At 35.9% G+C, this 19,120-nt stretch overlaps 2 protein-coding genes, 3 non-coding genes and 1 pseudogene across 5 annotated transcripts; 2 read left to right on the top strand and 4 right to left on the bottom strand.

Moving 5' to 3' along the window:
- The first annotated feature begins 3,585 nt into the window (after positions 1–3,585).
- Positions 3,586–5,097, top strand: LOC113328002 (aspartic proteinase nepenthesin-1-like). Its single transcript, XM_026575102.1, has one exon. The coding sequence runs from the start codon at positions 3,586–3,588 to the stop codon at positions 5,095–5,097; it is 1,512 nt and encodes a 503-aa protein (XP_026430887.1).
- Positions 5,098–11,082: 5,985 nt separating this feature from the next.
- Positions 11,083–11,162, bottom strand: LOC113328458. The gene has a single exon (XR_003349428.1). It is a non-coding gene; the product is annotated as a small nucleolar RNA SNOR75 (small nucleolar RNA).
- A 979-nt stretch (positions 11,163–12,141) lies between these two features.
- Positions 12,142–12,221, bottom strand: LOC113328457. Its single transcript, XR_003349427.1, has one exon. It is a non-coding gene; the product is annotated as a small nucleolar RNA SNOR75 (small nucleolar RNA).
- A 1,261-nt stretch (positions 12,222–13,482) lies between these two features.
- LOC113328456 lies at positions 13,483–13,565 on the bottom strand. The gene has a single exon (XR_003349426.1). It is a non-coding gene; the product is annotated as a small nucleolar RNA SNOR75 (small nucleolar RNA).
- A 59-nt stretch (positions 13,566–13,624) lies between these two features.
- On the bottom strand, positions 13,625–13,728 carry LOC113328454 (annotated as a pseudogene).
- Positions 13,729–14,172: 444 nt separating this feature from the next.
- On the top strand, positions 14,173–15,396 carry LOC113327747 (NAD(P)H-quinone oxidoreductase subunit U, chloroplastic-like). The gene is made up of 5 exons (XM_026574876.1): positions 14,173–14,507; positions 14,594–14,655; positions 14,753–14,842; positions 14,933–15,079; positions 15,189–15,396. Exons 1-5 carry the CDS (start codon positions 14,228–14,230, stop codon positions 15,282–15,284), a joined length of 675 nt encoding a protein of 224 aa, XP_026430661.1. The 5' UTR covers positions 14,173–14,227; the 3' UTR covers positions 15,285–15,396.
- Positions 15,397–19,120: the final 3,724 nt, after the last annotated feature.

The raw sequence follows: 19,120 nt of genomic DNA, 5'->3' as shown, positions 1-19,120 counted from the left end.
AGAGGGAGAGAGAAGAGAAGTGTGACCGCGTGGACATACCATGTCCGCAACGGAAGGATAGAGGGAAGAGAATCGATCGTGACCGCATGGATCTGATGTCCAGGACGGAAGGATGGAGAAAAGAGAAGTATGACCGCATAAACATCCCATGTCTACGACAAGAGGAGAGAGATAACAGAAACGTGACCGCATGAACATGCCATATCCATGACGGAATGAGAGAGAGAATAGAAGTGTGGCCGCATAAGACATCCCATGTCTAAAATGAAAGAAGAAAGGGAATAATGAGATGGAATGAGTTTCCGCATAATGGTGAGCCTGAAAGTATCAAGTAGATCGACATCGTAGTGTTCCAAGTTTACTTAAACAAAGAATGAAGCGGGCCGAGTGACCAACCCTTGGTCACGCAGAAGAGAGAAGAATTGGAGGAGTATAAATGTGACATAACAGGAGAGACAAGCCGACAGGTGTGATGAGGGATCATGCGTCGATGTTCGATCATGGACGGTAGTGTCATTCGGTCAAAGGTCAGCTGAAGAAAAAAATTAGAGAGAAGAAGTGTGACGCCCCAAATACTAAACCTTCTTGGCTAATAGGATTATAACCTAATTGAAGCATCAGATACAAATATCGATCTTAAGAATTATATCTACATAAGGTAAATTAAATACGATCCCAACTCTTGTATACTAATTAAATTAAAGTCTCTCAAGTGATATAAATACATCAATGTGTGAGGTTACAGATAACGAAAGTATACATGGATAAAACATATACAATATATTTAGTTCGAACAAGCTTTAAATACGAGAACGAGCGTCTTCACGAAACATCATATCCTATGAAACTGAAACCGAAGTGGAAATGAGTGAGCACATCATCCCAAAAGGGTTCGCAATGGAAACACATAACTTTTAAATAATCACTAACATATTTATTAGTGATAGAACATCATCGGATGATCATTAAAAGTGAAACTAGAATAACCAAAAACATGTCACTTAGACCTCGCCAAACTCATTGGAGAAGACGATGTCAGAATAATTCCAAACTCTAATAATAGCACCATCCACAAAGAGTGCCCATAAAAACCAGGATTCAGGAAACTACCATCATAAGTCCCGAAGATTTTAAATCAAGCATAATATGCACACGAGTGATTTCCCCAAAATAAAATAGTATATATACTAGTGAACTGTGGAAGAAGTTTCCCTACTAAATAATACTGCAAATGAAGAAGTGTTCGACCTACTACAATAATATTGTATATAATATCAAAATGGGGAAGAAGACTCCATACTAAGTAATACAGAAACGGGGAAGAAACCCCCTTACTAAAATAGTATTAAAACGGGAAAGAAGCTTCCCTACTCAACTTAGATAAGAGCTATGGGGAAACACAGACACTCCTCGCTGGGAAACCACTTAACGCTCACAGATACCAATGATTCATCATTCTTGCAAATAAAGTAAACTTCATGATTACAAGAAGGTTATAGAGTTCTCACCACTTTTGATGACATGTCATGCGTACCTCAAAATCCACAATCCACTGCTTCATCTAGAGTGGTCAATAGGTCATAGACCTACTTGTTAAGTAAAGCAATATCTAGATAATTCAAGGAAGAGTCGGGTCGGAAATTTTTTGCAATAAATAGGCAACCCTAGTTCATATATAAATTTGAGCAAGCCATGTTCACAGAGTCTTGCTTCAACTGTCCTATTACTATGAGATCTATACGAGTAACTCTAAATACTATGCTCGTATATATCCGAAGTTCAATCAGAGTATCATCAAATATCAAAGATAAGTTTAACATGATATCAGAGATAAGTTTGATTCATACTGGCGATATCAAATATCAAAAAAAAAATGTCACAATTCTACAGAAGAGTTTACATAAAGCAATTTGCTTCTATCGAAATGGACTTGTAAATGTTGAATTTGCAGCGGAAGCATGGGTCTATTTCAGTCCATGCAATGAGCAAAAGAGCTAGAATTACAATTCATATGTTTTTTATATGGATATGCACAACTGGCAATTAAGGGAGTCAGTGAAAGTAGCGTGGGAAAACAATCTTTATAGCAGACAATATAATAAAAAATTTAAAAATGTTAACAATGTTAGTTTTGATTCACAGTAAAAAAATTCTTTGTTTTTTATGAAAAACAAAAAAAAAAGTTTGTGTCAAAATGTATGTACTTGTTCAGTTTAATTAATTACCTTTGATGAAGGGAACAAATAGAAATAAATTTTTAAAAACTCAATAAATTTCATAATTATAAGTTCTAATTCAACATCTAAACACAATTCAGTACGCAGAGGAAATTCAGGAAAGCCGAGAGAAAATTAAAAAAATAATAAATCCCACTTGAACCTCTTGAAGGATGTCCATCGAGTCTTCTAGATTCAAGTGTATTATAGTACCCTCTAGATCTAGGAGATTATTTGCAAATGAGGTAAAATTTAGTTATTTCAACGTAAACAACAATTATTTCCTAATATAGAAAGGAAAATTATTGGGTATTTGACATTTGATACTTGTAATTTATCCAATTTTAGTGTCTGGTCTAACATTTGTCGAACTTAGTATTTGATACCTAGACTTCATGTTGACCATCTTTGACCAGGTATTAATTAATTTTATAAAATAATATATATTGAGTTACAAATACACCCTTGTTTTGGCTTAGGATCCAATGACTCTCTAATAAACCAACGTATCGACGGTCCTGATGATTTGAGAAAACTCTTACTTTTCTCAAAACCACTTGCATAGCCATTACTGCTGCTGCTTTTTTAGATCCATCTTCAAAAAACCTTCATTGTTGTTCCTGAAGGAAACTCCTATGAAGTATTTAGATTCAAACCCAGATGACGTTAATGCATAGTAGTAATGGAATTGAAATCGAATCTGGAAAAGTCTTAACCCAGGGGGAACATCTGGTAAATCGGAAAGTTCCCCTTAAAATCAAAATCATAATCTAGGGTTTTGTATAATTTTATGATCGATGGACGAACTTGATTTATTAATAGATGAATTTTAAATTTACTTTGTTGATCGTGTAATGGATTTAGTACATTTGTTCTTTCTCAATGGAGTTTGAAATATTCATTTGAATGTGGAGGGGAAGAAAAAAAAGTACGGAGTTATGTAAATGTTAGAAAAGTAAAGGGTATTATAATAAACTCGTATAATAAATTCATTTATATAAATTTTTATAATAATTTTTATTTCTAAACATAAGTCAAAACTTAACCTAGTCAACAACGCTCAACGTTATTCTCAAATACCAACCCCTAGGTTGGACAAAAATTAAACTAAACACTAACACCGGACAAAATATAAGTATCGAACACCAAATAATCCAAATTTACTACTGTTTTCAAACATAAATCTAGATATTAATTTATTTCCTAGTATGGAAAGGAAATTTATTACTAATAAATGGAAAGATCTGTTTTCATGTAAAAGAAGATATTCATTTAAAGGTACAAACTTATTATAAATTCATGAATTCATTTTCATTCCCAACTCAAAATTGCTCAGATTTTCTGTTCAGTCAAAAAAAAAAAAAAAGAAATGAGTCGAAAAAATGTTGTTTCTTCCTCCATCAATTTGGTATCAACAATTGTTTATATTTCATTTCTACTAAACTTGGCCATTGCAGCTAAACCAAAAGGGTTTAGTATGAAGATGATTCGCAGCAACTCTAAAGAATCACCTCTACATCCAAGGTATGCTAATTTAACACAAGGAGAAAGGTTTCAAGGACTCGTCAAACAATCCAAAGCTCGAGTGCGTCACCTTGGATCAGCAAGAGCTGCTGCTTATAATAAAAGCAGCTCCATGAATCCCGATATTGTACCAGTACAATACGTGGATGACAACGAATTTTACATTGGTGAAGTAGGTTTAGGTATTTCCAATGATGGACAACAACCTTTTCAGAATTACTATTTAATTATCGATACTGGTAGTGATCTTATGTGGACACAATGTCACGGTGGCGATAATTATTTCTATCAAGATCCGCCATTTTATGATCAGGAAGGTTCGAGTACATATAGCCGCATCCCTTGTCAAGATCTTGATGTTGATGAGTGTGACGAAGAACATTGCGAGGACGGGTTCTGTACGTACAAAGTAGAATACGCGTCCGGACAAGAAACATTTGGTCATCTTGCTTATGAAAGATTCACTATGAACTCAATTATCGGGGAGCATGCCCGTGAAAGTGTCGAAGATAGAATCATGGGTTGCGGTATTAATCAAAGGAATTTCGGATCATTTTTGCGTGTTCCTGAGATTCATGATGGTGATGATGACTTCCCTCCGCCGATACCTGCACCTGGAACTGCTCCTATAGCAGGAATTCTTGGTTTAGGACAAGGATCCTCTAATTTTTCTTTGGTACGTCAGTTAGATATTGAAAAACAATTTGAATACTGTTTGCAGTCGTACGATCTTGTGGGTGCTGATGTTTCACACACATATTTAAGATTTGGTTCGGACGCAATAATTGGAGAAGGACCTGAAGTACTTACAACTCCAATAATTCAAGACCCAGAGTTCGGGACGCCTTACCACTTGATTCTGGAGGATATTAGTGTAGGTAACAGACGCTTATGGTTTGAGAAAAGCGTTTTCGAGATTGGGGAGGATGGAACTGGTGGGACTATCATAGATTCAGGGACTCCATTTACCTTGATGATCAGGCGTCATTATGAAAGAGTTGAGGAAGTGGTGTTAGAACATTTTGAAGAACTTGGTATTCGTCCTGCTGATCCTGAACCTGGTTTCAAACTTTGTTTTCCTATACCAGACAATTTCGATTCCAATGAGCTTCCAACGATGACATTTCATTTTCAGGGAGCGGATTTTGTTATTAACCAATGGTCTGGTAATTTTGTCTATTTCGTAGATATCAACGTCTTATGTTTTGGTATCATTGTCTTGGATGACGACGAGGAAGGTGATTATTTGCATGCTGTTTATTTAGGAGCTATGCAACAAGCAAATAAAAGGATTTTATACAATCTTAGAAACATGGAACTCTCATTTACTGATGAGCAATGCATTTTAGGTTCATGATTAAAATATATATTGTACGTAAATGCTAAGTATGAATAAAAATATTTTTTTTTCTTAATTTCTTACCAGTTATCTGAAATGATTTTCTGGAGTTATTTTTTGCGAAGATGCTATTGTATCTCCTCCTTTACTTCGTAGGCCAATATGAGCTTATATCACTAATTCATCTCCTTTTTGCGAACCCCAAGAACCGATAACGAAATTACATTCTGAAATGAAAGCTGACTATCTAAAAGAAAAGCTGATGAAATAAAACTTGGCATTCTGACCCTTTGTTGTTTTTGAGTTTCTCTTTTCTTTGCGTCTTTTGCCAAAAGATCTGTAATTTGAACAAAGATCTGTAGTTTGAATAAAGAATCATTGCTTCATAGACTATACTGCTCCCCTTCTTCTGAACAAAAAGATTTATTCTCTAGAAATCCCCTTCTACCCGGAACGTCTTTATGTTTGTGCTTTTTGACTATTATGCTGCTTCTAGCAAGGTTAGAGCTGCTGCTTCTTATGCATTAGAGGCACTGAAGGTCCCAAATCTAGCTTGGACAGCTGCACCAGAGAATTTGAGTTAATGCAAGAAGATTCAAAATTGGCTTTTGAATGGTTTGCTCGGTTGATGGCAAGAGAAGTGTTTTCTCTAGAATCAGATTGTTTTCTAGAAACCGAAGCAGTTTGTTCTGTGTATTAGATATCACGGGGACCAAAAGTTCAGATGTCACTGAGCTGCTAGTGCAATTTGCAGACTAGTGTTAGCTTTGGACTGAGTCATTGTTTGTTTGTAACTCTAAGTCCGAGACTAAAGTTCAAACTTATCTTGGTAGTTGCAAATCCACTGGAGATCGACATTGTTACCATGGGCCAATGGCATGGAAAAATACCAATCAGCTTGAAGTTTAGCCCAAGGTGGAAGGATGCAGCCTTTCAATATTGGTATTGCCTAGCATCCAATTTTGATCCAGACAATCAAAGAACTATTTTCTAGGGATCATGGTTTTTTTGAGGGGACCATGGTTTTTATTAGGCCACCTTCCCTATAGTTATAAGGAGTGTCCTAAAGCATTGAAATGACTAACCTACCCTTAATCTAATTTAATTTAAAACCAACCCAATATCCACATATATATATATATATATATAACCACCACCTCCTCCCACCATCGCCGATTACCACCACCACCACTTCCGATTATCACCACCACCAACCACCGATTACCACCACCACCGCCCACCACCGCCGATTACCACCACCACCTCCGATTATCACCACCACCAACCACCACCACCTCCGATTACCACCACCACCACTATATATATATAGCTTAATTTAAAATATTAACAAAGATATTCTCACAAACTCATTACTTGTCATTCGTTTTTGGTTGAATAAACGAGAAGTAATCATTAAAATGAGTTGAAAATGGAAGTTGCAGAGAGGTTTAATGGAGGTTTTTTTTCAGACAAAAGTTCGGTTATCACGAATTAATTTTTTCTTAACCGAACCCAGAGTTCGGTTGATTCGCAAAAAAATACTTTTAACCGAACTCCTTGTATTAAAACAACACAAGTCCATAAGTTTGGTTCCTTCGCAAAATAAGGATATCACCGAACTTTAGTTTACGAAAATAATGAGAAGTCCACAAGTTCGGTTCGTTCGCAAAAATGTTAAGTTTTCTTTGTAACCGAACTCTACCTTTGAAACTTCGTAACCGAACTCTACCTAATTCGCCAAGAAATAAATTTCGTAGTAACCGAACCTTTGCCTAATTGCATATATGCATATATATAAGCCCAGTTCGGTTGATTCGCAAAATATGTTGAAGTTTGCGAACCAACCGAACTTCTAACACTAGGTTACTTTTAACCTGCAGTTCGGTTGGGAACTTGGTTGCATTGAAGTTTGCAAACTAACCAAACACACAAAATGTACCCAAATAAATTGTTAAGTTCAACGTTCGGTTACCTACCATTTTATCCTAGGTAACCGAACATTACACTGTACGACCAAAACCTCCATTAACGAGCGAGTTTGGTAACCTGCGTGTTTGGAAAACGTAACCGAACTACACTTTCAGGTGTGTTCGGTTACATGTTCTTGACATATGGTAACCGAACTGGCCCAAATCTACATAAAAAGTTTCATTTTTTTTTTGAAAGTTTGGAGCAATTCAACCAACATTATCTAAGTTTGAAGCATACCTGGGTACCCAAATACCCTTCCTCCGGTTGTGGTTGGTAAAATCCATCGTTTTTCATGTTTTCCTTCTTCATCTTCTCTAACTTTACCCTCTCAATAATCCTACTTCTTTAAAAAAAAAAACCATCTGATTTTTTAATCTCACTAATTATCTTTAACTTAATCATCTCACTAATCATTACACTAGTTATTATTAACACTAACTAATCATCACCCAAAATTAATCAAGAGGATAATTTAGGTATTAATATAAATATCTAGATAAGGGGTGACCTAGATTTACTTTTAATGTTTTTACCCAAAATAAAAACCATGGTCCCAAAAAAACCATGGTCCCAAAAAATCGTTCCAATCAAAAATGTAACTAGGTGGTGGAGGATCCAGACAATCAAAAATGTAACTAGGTGGTGGACGAGTTTTGAGTTACAGGTTGATTATCCAACATTTGAACTGTGTGAGCGGAGTTACAAGTTGCATCTGGGATTCAGTAAACCAACAAGTATCTCGTCCGGTTTGGTGGGTGCTGCTTACTCTCAAATTATTTAAGTTCCATATTGATTGCCCTGATGAGGCTGCTGCAGCTTTCTTCAAATGTTGCTCTTGGTTTCCCAGCCATATCACCAGCTGTATGCACCCTGCAATCCAGACGTTTATTTCTCTGCAATAACCATTGGAGATGGAGCATGGCCAATGGTTGAGTTTTTTGATGGCTCTCTACAGTGGGATCTCACCTAGACCATGGGCTCACTTTGAAACTGGTGGAATGCTAAAAAAATTCCAGCCCATAAGAGTTGCTCTGAGGAGTTGGGTCAAATTAACAACAGCCGCTCTTACTTAAAAATATTAGCACATAAGAGTTCTTTAACTGTAGACATCTTTGCAGAAGAGAAGGGTCCGAGGAACCATGGCCGGTGTGAACATTATATGAAAATGCTAGGAATTCATAGCATATATTTGGTGCAACCTAACAAACCATTACACACCAAGCATTCTACTGCACAGCATGCACCAAAGCTCAATTCTATCAAAGTCGCATCCAAAATTAAAGTAAACTGCCTATACCCTATCTTTGCTGAGAACATGAAAGCACAACGAGTAACCACAATCGCCGTGAAAATCACTGAAGTACCAAAAAGTAAGATAATTGCCTCATTTTGACATCATTGAGAAACCTCATAATTCATTCACAAAGGAATGTCTCATAGAGCTGGGATTAGAAACATTACCATCACCACAAAGTATGTATATCGAATAAGTGAATAACTACTTTCAAAAAAAATAATTCATGCAAAATTTCTGGAAAAAAGATTTAGAGAAACACTAAGATATATAGTGAAGATAAAAAACAAGATGTTGAACATTCAATTGGCAACCGACTGTTCTATCAATGGAAGGTGTAAGAATGAACATTCTTATAGGCAGTAAAAGTTACACCCTGCTCAAGAGCTGATCTACATTCTATACAATCTTTAAAATAAAAAATGAAAGCAGTTTCTATGTATATGGTAACTTCTACCTCACTGTGAGTTTTCCACATCTTCGAGATAGCAGACTGCACCACAGAGAATGGTCAATGACGTCCAATGGAGAACCCAACCACACGATATCATCTTTGAAATCTGCAGAAAAGAATACTGCCATCTTTTTTCGTTCAAATGAAATCCATAGAGGATCCAAATTAATGGTTTTCTAAGCAAACAGAGAGTACTACTGTGAAACTAAGATAGGTTAACAGGAATCATACAGTCAACTAAGAATAAACTCTTAACACGGGTGGAAAATTAGTAGTCGATAGTATCTTAGAGTAACCTCACATAAAGTGGCTTTTCGGTAACCAGATTCTAGGGCAAAATACCTTGATTCTGGTCTCTTCTTCACAAAGGCATTTCACTTTGAGGTTCAACATTTTTAGGTACCCTGAAAGTTTAGCTCGATTTAGAGTTTGAATTTTTGAGGTTAATGCTAGGTTGGGTACCAAAGTCCGGTACCAGTTATACAACCAACCATTCACTAACTTCAAAAGTTCAAAAACCAATTTATAAATCTTCCAAATTCTTTAAAGACACCACAGAGTTCTTTCTCAAACAACCACTTGGAATATTCAAAAGGAAATGTATGTAGGAAGATACTTCAAACTCCATGAACCGCGTAATATTTCATGAAGCCTAACGAACTCCAAAATATCATTGTAGACATCTTCGGACACAACGCTGGTAACAATATGAACCAATTTGCTTTATCAATGACAGATATAAAGAACTGATCAACGCATCTGCCACCAGTAATTCACAAAATAGTAAGTCCGCCAAAATTCTTTATAAACACCAGAAATATTCAAAAGGAAATGCATGTAGGAAGATACTCCAAACTCCATGGACCGTGTAATAGTCCAAGGAGCCTAACGAACTCCGAAATATTACTGTAGTCATCTTCCGACACAAAGCTGGTAACAGTATCAACCAGTTTGCTTTATTGATGACAGATATCCAAAAGAACTGATCAACTCATCTGCCGCTACATAAGTCTGCCGAACATCTTTATAAACACCACAAAGTTGTTTCCTAAACACCGACTAGAAATATTCAAACGGAATGAGTAATGAAACAACATACATTTAGCACAAAAAAACAAACCAGCGCATTGAGTTCAGTTACACACAAGTTAGCAATAATGTACAAATCTCAACATATTTGTATAAATCTCAAAGGTAATTTTAACCTGTCTTGTTAACTTGTGACCAATGACAAGTTAAGCAGTCATAAGTGCCGCAGTTTTGCATTAGCTTTGCAATATTTATTTTGAAATCTTACAGATAAATTCAATATAATTTATACAAACCTACCATAATAAACACAACAAAAAAACAGGTACTTTTGATTGTATTTAAAACGATACTAGACTGGTATACCGCATCGCAGAAATCCAAAAGGGCCAAAAAACACATGACACTAGTCGTACATGAATTATAAATCTACCAGATTCTCCATAAACACCATAGAGTTCATTCTCAAACAATCAAACAAGAAATAATTTAAGGGAAATGTCCAATGAAGTACCAAAACCACATAAATTTGACACTCACCACATCCAATTAAGTACCAATGAACCAGAGCATGATTTTAATATTGCACAAGATGTTACAAAGTTCATTTTTACAATTTATTTGGTAAACTGATCATCTCCCATCCAAGAGCAACTCCTATTAGGGTGGAGTGCTTTGACACTCTACCTCTTTCAAAATGAAGGGTTTTAGCCCATGGTGAAGTTTTCAAAGGAACCGGCGCAGTGGGATCTCACCTACACCAAGGGCCACATACTTCACTCTCAAAGCGGCGGAATGCTTACGAGTAGCTCTTAGGACAAGAAAACAACAGCCACTCTTACTTGAAATAGCTATGAGAATTATATGAAAACAGTACAAATTAACATACATTTTCCAGAAAAGCAACAAACCAACACACCAACATTGGCAGATAATACTGCAGAAAGGCAACAGAGTTCTATCAATGTCGCATTCAAAAATTTAAATTGATTATATCTTATCTTTGCTGAGGACAAGAAAGCAAATTGGTCTTTCTTGGTTAAATAGCATACAAGAACTCTTTCACTATAGTCATTTTCGGACACAAGAATGGTACAAGGAACCACAATCGCTGTGAAAATGACTTAACTACCAACAATAAAATCAACCACAACAACCTAGATACAGAAATTAAATTTACAATATATCCAACACGACCACTATTCCAATTCATGTTTCATAGTAATTTCAAATCAAATTTAAAATCTTAATGAGTTCCTCTCAGACAAATGCCTCATTTAACATCAAGGTTAAGAATGGATATATCAGTCTCGTCATTTATTGACATCATTGAGAAACCACATATTGCATTCATTCATATGATTATCAAAACTATAAATTTAATAGTAATTGAAAGGCTCAGAAAATGTAAACTAATATAATAATCCCTTACTTTCCACGAAGGAATGTCTCATACAGCTGAATGAAACATATCATAATTGCTGAACGAAACATATGTAGGAAGATACTCCAAACTCCATGTACTGTGTAATAGTTCAAGGAGCCTAACGAACTCCAAAATATCACTATAGTCATCTTCCGACACAATGATGGTACCAATATGAACCAGTTTGCTTTATTGATGACAGAAATCTAATACCATATAAAAGAAAAGAAACCTTCATTTCTACCAAAGCCAAATCCAAAATTTAAGTTAACTGATTCTGTCCTATCTTTGCTAAGGACATGAAAGAAAGATCAACCACAACAATATAGCTGATTCAGAATTCAAATTTTCCATACATCCACCAAAAAATAGCTAATTCAACAACGACATATAATACCGTGGTACTTATTGCCATATGGTACCTAGAAGCTCCCAAGCAGTGGCAACCTATATGGGACTAACTGAGGCTCAAACCCAGGTCAGCCACAAAGACTAATGTGAATGTTGGAATTAATTGAAAAAAATAAGTCGGCAAACGAATTTACCAACCATGGTCCGTCCATGGTCCCAAATTTACCAACCATTTGTTTGATCACAACCAGGGACGGACGCAGGGGGGTGAAAAAAAAAATCTTGCGCTAAATTTCAACCTGGAATCAGCATTCACCTACAACTTATGAAATTAGATTTATGGACTTGTGGGATTACCACAACTTGAAACTCAGCTAGACCAGGCAAGCCCCTTTCCGATACAAAGGACTTGTTCAAAAGCATGTACTGAATAATTTCTGGTTCAACAAGTTAGATTTAACATGCACTCAAGACTGGGTGTCACTTGTAACCAAATTTTCCAATAATTTCAAAATCAAATGTAAAATCTTAATGGGTTCCTCTCAGACAAATGCCTCATTTAACATCAAGGTTAAGAATGGATATATCAGTCTCGTCATCTATTGACATCATCGAGAAACCCCAGATTTTCATTCATCATTATTGCTATCTATAAAAGTTACCACCTTCCTACTCCACCACTACCTTCCATCTCTAGCAGCAAGACAACCATCAACCACTACCACAAGCATAACTATTTACCTCCACCACCAACTATTTGGGTCACTGAAGCAGCCACCTTCACATAGGTGGACAATGAAGTCTACACCAAACCTATACTTAGACACACATCTCAGGACAGAACCATGTTGCCCTGAAACGAGTTGGCGGTACATACTAAACCAACAAAATGCATAAAAGAGGAGGCAGATTGTGATATATAAACCTAGAGCAACATTAAAACTGGGGATAGCAAAAAGGAGAAAAGCAATAGCATTAATTTTAGATTTAATAATTACCAGATATCTTGAACTTTGTCATGCAATACAGACACACAATGCTGAATGAAACATATGTAGGAAGATACTCCAAACTCCATGTACTGTGTAATAGTTCAAGGAGCCTAACGAACTCCAAAATATCATTATAGTCATCTTCCGACACAACTATGGTACCAATATAAACCAGTTTGTTTTATCAATGACAGAAATCTAATACCACACAAAATGCAAAAAAAAAACTCACTTCTATCGAGGTCAAATCTAAAATTTAAGTAAACTGATGATACCCTATCTTTGCTGAGAACAAGAAAGCAAGCCTACTGAGAATGTTGGGATTAATAAAAAAATTAGTCCACAAAAGAATTTTATTTCCAGCCTTCCTGGGTCCGTCCATGGTCCCAAATTTAGAAACATTTCTTTGATCACAACCAGGGACGGAGCCAGAGGGGCTGAAAAAGAAAATCTTAATTGCGTTAAATTTCAAATTAGACCTAGCATTCACCTACAACCTATGAAATTAGTTAGGTTTACAGATTTGTAAGCTAACCAGAGCTTGAAACTCAGTTAGACCCCACAAGTCCCTACCCGGTCAGAAAGAACTTGTTCAAAAGCCTTGTACTGAATAATTTCTGGTTTAACAAATTAGATTGAACATCCATACAAGCTCGGGTACTGATAGTAACCAAAATTTCTAGTAATTTCAAAATCAAGAGAGTTGCACACATCAACCATGGAGCCAAAAAAAGGAGGACAGGAATCCCTAACATATTGAGTTTTATGCTTCCTACCATAAGATCTACATAATTCAGTTTTGAAATTCAAACACATCCAAACAAAATCAGGTTTGGTAACCAAATTTTCAAGTAATTTTAAAATAAGAGTAAAAATCTTAATGAGTTCCTCTCAGACAAATGCCTCATTTAACATCAAGGTTAAGAATGGATATATCAGTCTCGTCATCTAGTTTTGACATCATCGAGGAAATCAAGATTTTCATTCATGCATATAATTATCGAACTATGAATTTCGAATGGTGAAATTGATAGGCTTAGAAAATGTTCAAACTAATATGATCCCTGACTTTCCACAAAGGAATGTCTCATAGAGCTGGGATTAGAAACATTATCATCATCGCAATCCATCATAAATCAATACGAAATTTTAAAAGGCAAAACCTCTAAATAAAACCAAATGTTAGAATCAGAGAAAACACTGAGATGAAATCGAGTGAAAAATTACCACCTTCCTGCTCCACCAACACCTTCCAGCTCCACCACTACCCCATTGGGGCCACTAAAGTCGCCACCGCCTTCACAGAGAAAGACAACACTGTGATAGAATAAGAAGTTGGTTCTGTAGAAGTCCTTTTATAAAACCCTAATTTTCATTAGGGTTTTGCGTGAGGGGTAAAACGGTCTTTTGATGTGCTTAAAACGGGTCAATGGTAAACCGGTTGTTAAAATACGGGTCTTTGTTAAACCCGTTTCTAAAAACGGGTCTAACTCGGGTCGGGTCAAAATTGGTGGATAACATTCTATTGGCATTCATTGGTTTCTATGCTTCTAGTACTAAAACCTTATCTATTTTTTCTGACAAGAAAAAGTGGAAACTAAAAGAAACAGAAACAACTGCTAGTTCTTGCCATGGCAATTTCATCAGCAACAGCTAGTATTAGTATTTTGAGAAAAGACACATTTGAAGGTGCATTGCAGGCATCAAAGCCCGGTGTGCAGTGTGTCGGAATTCGTCGATGTAGGAACGTAAGGTTTCAGATCAAGGCTGGAGCAGCTGAATCACCACAAGAAACGAAAGAGGTTGGTGGTGTTGAGTTTGAAGGAGAGAATTCAACGTCAGTTGAAGCTTCAAAAGTTCCGTATTCGATAATCTCCACTTTGAACGTCGAAAAGATTCTCCGTGGAATCCGTAAGCCAAAAAATGTTGTTCCAAATTTCCTTTTGATTTGATTTTTGTTTCTTAGTTTATGAATTTTGGTTGTTTTAGAAATGCAGCTATAACTGATGTTGATCACTATGCTAGACTTGGAATTCCACGGGGATGTCTGTACGATCAGGTAAGTGCCGCGTCTCTTCTGGGCTAAACTGGAGTCTGCAACCTGACTGAATCCAAACTGGAATTGCACTGTGTGACATATTTGTATTATCTACTAGGTTAACGTTGGTTATAAGAACAAATACGAAGAACTGATGAAGCAAGAATTGGAGGAAGAAGAACTTGCCAACAAAATGGATCTCTTGAAGGTCAGTTTTGCTGTTAGCCCAAAACAACATGTCTTCGAGTTTCTTGTGGTTATTCCTGCAACAGAAAATAAAGCATATGAAAATTGGCAGGAATCATATTCGATTTTATCATCTCAAGAAGAGAGACGTTTATATGACTGGAGCTTACTAAGGACCGGAACTCCAGATAGATTTGCCTGGCCATTTGAATCCGACATTACACAAGCCGATGTCATGCAAGGAACTCCACCTCCGGGAGTATGCATTGCTCACTACTTGATTGAATTAATGTAACAGACCGTTCGTTCAACAAGATGCAATGAAAAGGTTGTCTGATATATCTCTTGTTGGTGTTGTTATTGTGCAGGAACCAGAGGATTTTGGACCAACAAGGCTTGTAGGTTACTTCTTTGTGGGATGGCTTGTACTGGCTGTTGTATCGTCAATCGCGTTTAATCTATAAACGATTAAGGAACTATGCATCTATTTTCTTGCTTCGCTGTATATTTTTCATCACCTGATTAGCTAAGATCATAACAGCAACTAGCAAATAAAATATTTAAAATTTCATATAATATTTTTTTCAGTTCACTATGCTGGGATCATCCTCCTCGATAAAGCCCAGCCTATAAGACAAGAATGATTTTTTAGGGATCATGGTTTTTTTGAGGGGATCATGATTTTATTAGGCCACATTCCCTATAGTGATAAGGAGTGTCCTAAAACGTTGAAATGACTAACCTACCCTTAACCTAATTTAATTTAAAATCAATCTAATAACCACATATATATATATAAGCACCACCTCCTCCCACCACCGCCGATTACCACCACCACCACCTCTGATTATCGCCACCACCAACCACCGATTACCACCACCACCGCCCACCACCGTCGATTACCACCACCACCACCTCCGATTATCACCACCACCAACCACTGATTACCATCACCACCACCACCACCGCCTATTTAAGAAATGTAACAACATTAATCCAATCACAATTAAGTTCTGTTACATGATAATTTTATCGAGTATAAAAGACGCCAGTCACAGCCTGATTCTGCCATGGGACCACTCAGGAGGTATTTTCCAACAAATCCTTCACTTTAATTTGATTTTGATTGCTTTAATCGAATAGAAATCATCAAAATAGGATTTTAGTAGGAGTTACAGAGCCATGTTCGGTTAGGCCGATTTTCCAAAAAAACCTAGTTTACTAACCGAACTTCTTGAATATGAAGAACACGAAGAACAGTTTGGTTCTATTGGATTTAAAACTAAGTCACCGAACTCTCTGTTCGGTTGTTTCGCAAAAAAATTTAAAACTACAAAGTAACCGAACTCCACCCTTAGAACCGAAAAAAACACAAATCCATTCTAACCGAACTGTGTTGTTGTGGCCACTATCTTGAGTTCCAAAATAATCGAACTTAGCCAATAGAGTTCGGTTTTTTCGCAAAAAATTTTAAAACTACAAAGTAACCGAATTTAACCAATAGAGTTCGGTTGATTCGCAAAAAATACTTTTAACCGAACTCCTTGTATTAGAACAACAGAAGTCCATAAGTTCGGTTCCTTCGCAAAATAAGGATATCACCGAACTTTAGTTTATGAAAATAATGAGAAGTACACAAGTTCGGTTGGTTCGCAAAAATGTTAAGTTTTCTTTGTAACCGAATTCTACCTTTGAAACTTCGTAACCGAACTCTACCTAATTCGCCAAGAAATAAATTTCGTAGTAACCGAACGTTTGCCTAATTTCATATATGCATATATAAGCCCAGTTCGGTTGATTCGCAAAATATGTTGAAGTTTGCGAACCAACCGAACTTCTAACACGAGGTTACTTTTAACCTGCAGTTCGGTTAGGAACTTCGTTGCTTTGAAGTTTGCGAACTAACCGAACACACAAGATGTACCCAAATAAATTGTTAAGTTCAAAGTTCGGTTACCTACCATTTTATCCTAGGTAACCGAACATTACATTGTATGACCAAAACCTCCATTAACGAGCGAGTTCGGTAACCTGCGTGTTTGGAAAACGTAACCGAACTACACTTTTAGGTGTGTTCGGTTACATGTTCTTGACATATGGTAACCGAACAGACCCAAATCTACATAAAAATTTTCATTTTTTTTGAAAGTTTGGAGCAATTCAACCAACATTATCTAAGTTTGAAGCACACCTGGGTACCCAAATACCATTCCTCCGGTTGTGGTTGGTAAAATCCATCGTTTTTCATGTTTTCCTTCTTCATCTTCTCTAACTTTACTCTCTCAATAATTCTACTTCTTTAAAAAAAAACCATCTGATTTTTTAATCTCACTAATTATCTTTAACTTAATCATCTCACTAATCATTACACTAACTATTATTAACACTAACTAATCATCACCCAAAATTAATCAGGAGGGTAATTTAGGTATTAATATAAATATCCAGATAAAGGGTGACCTAGATTTACTTCTAATGTCTTTACCCAAAATAAAACCATGGTCCCCCAAAAAAATCATGGTCCCCAAAAAATCGTTCTAAGACAACCTCACAGCCAGCCCAGCCAATCTTAACCCCACTAAGAAAACATAAATTCTTTTCTTATTTTATTTTTTTAAAATAAAAAGGTAGGAATTCCATTGTTTTATTAACCTGGATTAATTGGGGTATACCCATTTTATTCCTATCCAAATTAGTGTGCTAAGGGGTGTGTAAAAGGTGTTAAAAGACCAAATTGTCCATACCAAAAAACCATGCCGACCAAAACATATTAAAAAGAAAATCAAAATATTTCTTCTAAATTCTAACTATACATGTGAAAAAAAAAACGAAGAATCAAAACGAACCAAAAGTCGGCAGGGTATTTTTTGTCGGCCTTGCCGACTAAAATATAGTCGGCAGGGTATAAGGTTGAATACAATGCGACTTTTCATTTCTGAAATTAGCAGTTACAGGGTCGGCAAGATATCCATCTCTATACCTTGCCGACTAATCATGCATTTGTAACACCTTCTCTGTATGTCAAAAATCCTATAGTCGGCAGAGTATTTTTTTATCGACCTTGCCGGCCATAAGTTATCGGCATGTTCTTCATCTGCAGACCTTGTCGGCCAGATATAGTCGACATGTTCTTCATCCGTAGACCTTGCCGACTTGTCATATTTTCAGAACTGAAAGCGTTGATTCTTTCTATAATTTTGAGTACAAATCGCCCAGCAGCTCTACAATCTCATATTTATAAGTGTTTGGGTAGTAAGATTAGCCATTTCCGTTACAAGTAGAATAGAATTCTTAAAAAAAAAAAAATCTCAAAATCTACCCACATCCTTGAGTTCAATCTAAAATAAAACCTAATTTCAAAATTTTAATCAACTAATTAAATTAATTATCCTAATCATATTTATTAGTGTTAATTAATCAAGGATAGATTAGCCATTTTTGTAAATATGTGGATAAGGGGCTTTGTGTTTTACTTCAAAATGACCTTATTTTGTCTCATTTGTTATACCCCAATTAATTTGGGTATACCCCAATCAAGCCAGGTTTATTAAGTCTAATCAATAAAAAAAGAATTATAATTTTCTGATTAAGATAAATAATAAGAAATTCTAACAAACACCTTTTCAATATAGTTGGTTTTCTTAAAAAGATAAATGAACTCATAGAGGAAAGGATGGTTTTTCTTTTAATCCGTCATTGTTTTTTGGTTTTTCTTTCGATGGTTTATTCAATTTTGAGAATTAAGTGATAGTAATATTTTCAGAAATTACTATTTTATATTCTTAAAATTCATGATCTTTTTCAATTCTCTTTAAAATAATCTTTTTTCTTACAAAATAATTTTTTATGGTGGTTAGCAAACACATAATGAATTGTCACACCATGTTATAATCTTTTTATTTCTCGCAATTTCTTTTGACATTGTTAAAGCATATGAAATTTGTAATTTTAATGACTCTACCAATGTATCTTGTCCTGCCAGATTAATCCAACAAATTCAGCCGTCGGACGAGCAACTCACCATGAGTTAGTCTCCGAAGAGCCTGAATTGGCAGATTAATGTTTGGTCTAATAATATAAATCTTATCTTCAAAAAAAAAAAGAAGCTAAAATCATTAAAATCCGCGGCATATACTTATGTATTTTATTTAAGAAAACAAAAACCGCTAAATTACACAGTTTAGTGGTACATCATTTTGTAAGTAACGTCAAAGACCCTCCCTAATAAGGCCCTTATTCACGGGAAATAGCATCTCCTATACCCTGTAAGTAACATCTAAGACCATCTCTAATGAGGGAC

This window comes from Papaver somniferum, unplaced genomic scaffold (assembly GCF_003573695.1).
Source record: "Papaver somniferum cultivar HN1 unplaced genomic scaffold, ASM357369v1 unplaced-scaffold_107, whole genome shotgun sequence".
In the NCBI taxonomy this organism is placed as follows: Eukaryota; Viridiplantae; Streptophyta; class Magnoliopsida; order Ranunculales; family Papaveraceae; genus Papaver; species Papaver somniferum.
Note: the sequence above shows the minus strand (reverse complement) of the source record. Positions and strands in the feature narration are given on the sequence as shown.